Source organism: Microtus ochrogaster, unplaced genomic scaffold (assembly GCF_000317375.1).
Source record: "Microtus ochrogaster isolate Prairie Vole_2 unplaced genomic scaffold, MicOch1.0 UNK8, whole genome shotgun sequence".
NCBI lineage: Eukaryota > Metazoa > Chordata > Mammalia > Rodentia > Cricetidae > Microtus > Microtus ochrogaster.
In genome coordinates this window covers 8099796-8103084 of record NW_004949106.1, presented here as the reverse complement: position 1 = coordinate 8103084, position 3289 = coordinate 8099796, and the positions used below count along the sequence as shown (strand labels likewise).

At 45.2% G+C, this 3289-nt stretch overlaps 1 protein-coding gene across 1 annotated transcript in view; it reads left to right on the top strand.

Moving 5' to 3' along the window:
- The first annotated feature begins 442 nt into the window (after positions 1 to 442).
- Gls (glutaminase) overlaps positions 443 to 3289 on the top strand; it is an 85767-nt gene continuing 82920 nt past the window's right edge. The window contains exon 1 of the mRNA XM_026788841.1: positions 443 to 572. Within this exon, the coding sequence (XP_026644642.1) occupies positions 443 to 572 (130 nt within the window). The remainder of the gene's footprint in view (positions 573 to 3289) is intronic.

Sequence of the window (3289 nt, the reverse complement as noted above, 5' to 3'; positions counted from 1 at the left end):
ACATCTCTCTAGGCCCTAGATGATGTTTTAAGGCATTAGAAACTTCTCTACAAGCCGGGCGGTGGTGGCGCACGCCTTTAATCCCAGCACTCGGGAGGCAGAGGCAGGCGGATCTCTGAGTTCGAGACCAGCCTGGTCTACAAGTTCCAGGACAGGCTCCAAAACCACAGAGAAACCCTGTCTCGAAAAACCAAAAAAAAAAAAAAAAAAAAAAAAAACAAAAAAAAAAAAAAAAAAAAGAAACTTCTCTACAGAAAACACAATATGCACACTGTCTTACCTTCAAAAAGGCTAAGTGATCTTGGGCCTCCACTGATTGGATCTTGATTCCAGAATATTTTGCCTTTGTGACAGAGGCAGAGAGGCAGAGAATCTCCCTCAAGATTCTCAACCTGCTTCCAGCCCACAGGCTCCGCATGAGCCAGGTATCCAGATCACAGCGATGGGAGACTCTCTGAGAGCAGAGTCGTTATTGGGTGGAGAGCGGAACTTACTGAGGAATGTTCCGCAGTTTGATGCCAATCTTTCTAAAACTGTGACAGCAGCCCTTGGAGATATTGTGCCATTTGAGGGTAGCATAAGTTCAGAATTTCATCAAATTGAAGTTGGAGTTGCCATCTGTCTCATAACCATTTTCTAACAATCGGAAAAATTGGGACGGCGATACTATGCTTCACCTAACATAATAAACATTAAAATAGGGGCTGGGGACCCAGCTCAGTTGGTAGAATGCCTACTTAGCATGCCCAAAGCCTGAGGCTGGATCATCAGCGCTACATAAACCCAGCATGGTGGTGCATGTCTGTGATGTAAGCTCTTGAAAGGCAAAGACAAGAGGATCCCAAGCTCAATGTCGTTGCCAGTTTGGGGTCAACCTGGGGTCCATGAGACCCTGTCTCAAAAGTGAAGGGATTAGGTTATTTTTCATATCGGACCCCATCTCAACAACACTAGCAAGAGCAGCAACAGATCCTGTAGCCCCCTACACAATTTGGAATCCACATCATAAGAAAGCAGAATGGGGGAGTAACTTGAAGAAGAAAGGAGGCCAGCTAGGGAAGGCCACCAAGGAGGGGAAACTGAGCACAAAGTCAGAGGACACACAAGTAGGAAGGCTCTTTGATGAAACCCAGGATGTGGCGTACGAACCTAAAAAAAAAAGAAAATTAATTCAAAAAGCAAAACAGAAAACCCAAAGAAATCACGTTAATGCAAAAGTTTCACAAACAGAAAATTCAAGAGAAATTATTATGGGGTATGATTTTTGGTGAATCCATTTCTATTAGTTTTTCATGATCTTGGGATTAAATATTTTAAAGATGCTACTAAGAATCAGAACTACTCCGTACTGTTGTTAACTGAACACATGGTGAGCTTGGGGCAGTGGCCTCAGTTTCAGGGGCCATAAAAAGTGTCCTTGGGGGGAGTAAAGTCCTTTTGTTTCCTCTGAGATAAGATACACAACATAGGAGGCTCAGGAACCCATTTTATTAAGTAGTGTTCAAAGAGCATGATTTACAAGAAAATTATACGGAGAAGCATTTCGAAAAGAAATTAACTTAAGAAGTAAAAGCATGGGAGCTGGGTACGTAGCTCCCAGGCACATAACCTCGGTTCGGCCCTCATTACCACATAAACCACAGGTGGCGGTACATGACTGTAATCTGCGCGGGGGAGGTAAAGGCTGGGGATCAGAGATTCAATGTCAGACTCAGCTGTAAAGAAGAGCCTGCCACACAAAGGTGACGGGGGGGGGGGGATAATATCTGGAACATAGGAGGAAATGGAAGGTGGAGAGATGTCAATTTGAGACCATCTATATATTTTAATAATACTGACTTGCTCCTTAAATACAGATTACTTGATATATAATGTTGCAGATGGGTTCCCCAGAGGTGGCTAAATTGCTAGTTACGCTGAAAAGAAAGTCAGCTCTCTGTCTTCCCTAGTGATCCATGGGCTGGCCAGCAGCCAATGCGGGGGATGAAATCCACCTCACCCTGAGTTCCTGGGTACACAGGCTGCGTGGATCCTGCAGCTTCTGTGCCTTGTCTCTGGAGTTGGTGCCTATGTCAAAAGGCTCCTGAAATACAATTAAAAGAAAAGGAATCCACTCCTTTTCAGTGGCAAAGCAACAAGCGTTAGTCACTGTCCCTCTGAACCATGCTCACCCTGATAAACTCTGATTGCTAACAATAATGACCGTCAACATCCATTTACACATGCAACGTTCACATGGGAAGGCCATTGTGTCTTGTGATGGTTAAATCTCATGGCCTAAGCGTTATGATCAACATTTTAAATGAAGAAGCTAAATGTTAAGAGTTCTAGTTTGGCCAGGCGGTGGTGGCGCACGTCTTTAATCCCAGCACTTGGGAGGCGGAGACAGGTGGATCTCAGTGAGTTCCAGGTCAGCCTGGTCTACAAAGTGAGTTCCAGGATAGCCAGGACTGTTACACAGAGAAACCCCGTCTTGAATCGCCCTTACACACACCAAAAGAGTTCTGTTAGGGGCCATGAGAAACAGATTGTAACCAGTGTTCAGATGTCACACCATCCAGTAAACACAAGAACAAGACAGGCCTCTAAATGTCCACAGTCCTTATGGGACAACAGATCCGATTGTGAAGCATGGTCCAGTATATATTCTATATATCAAAACTACATTGCCTGGCCACCCACAGATGTATGTGCCCCTAAGATTGAGATGCAATCATGAGATGACATTGTACACATCACATGAGATTACATAGTACCGTGCAGGTATTGGGGAGACACTAAGCTGCTTCAGCAAAAGTGAACCCCAGTTTTCAGTGCCGAAGGTCATACAGACCTCGTCTGGACAGGATAAATCCTCCATCAGATAACCGTGCCTCTGGTGGGTTGACCTCTGAACACTAGTTACCACCTGTTTCTCAAGCCCTCTGAGAGAGTTCTAGCTTGTTCGAGACATCATGGATGGAAATCCGGGTGGCTGAGACCTGAACCTGTGTCCTGAGACCCTATTTGAGTGAAGTTTTGTTCTAGGGGGTAGGGTAAGACACTTGCGGAAGATAAGCCTTCTGGTCTCCGTGGGAGACAGGATCTCATATAGCCCAGGTTGGCCTTGCACTGCTAATCCTCGTGAGCCGTATTACAGGTGTGGCCTCCACACCCCATTCCATTTGTTTTTAAGTGGACTATAATAGAAGCAGTAACAAGGCAACGAGGAAAAGGACGAGAGGAGGCCGGAGCAATGACCTGAGTTTAGAGGCTGCATTGCTAGGATACAGGATGATGACAGGTTAGA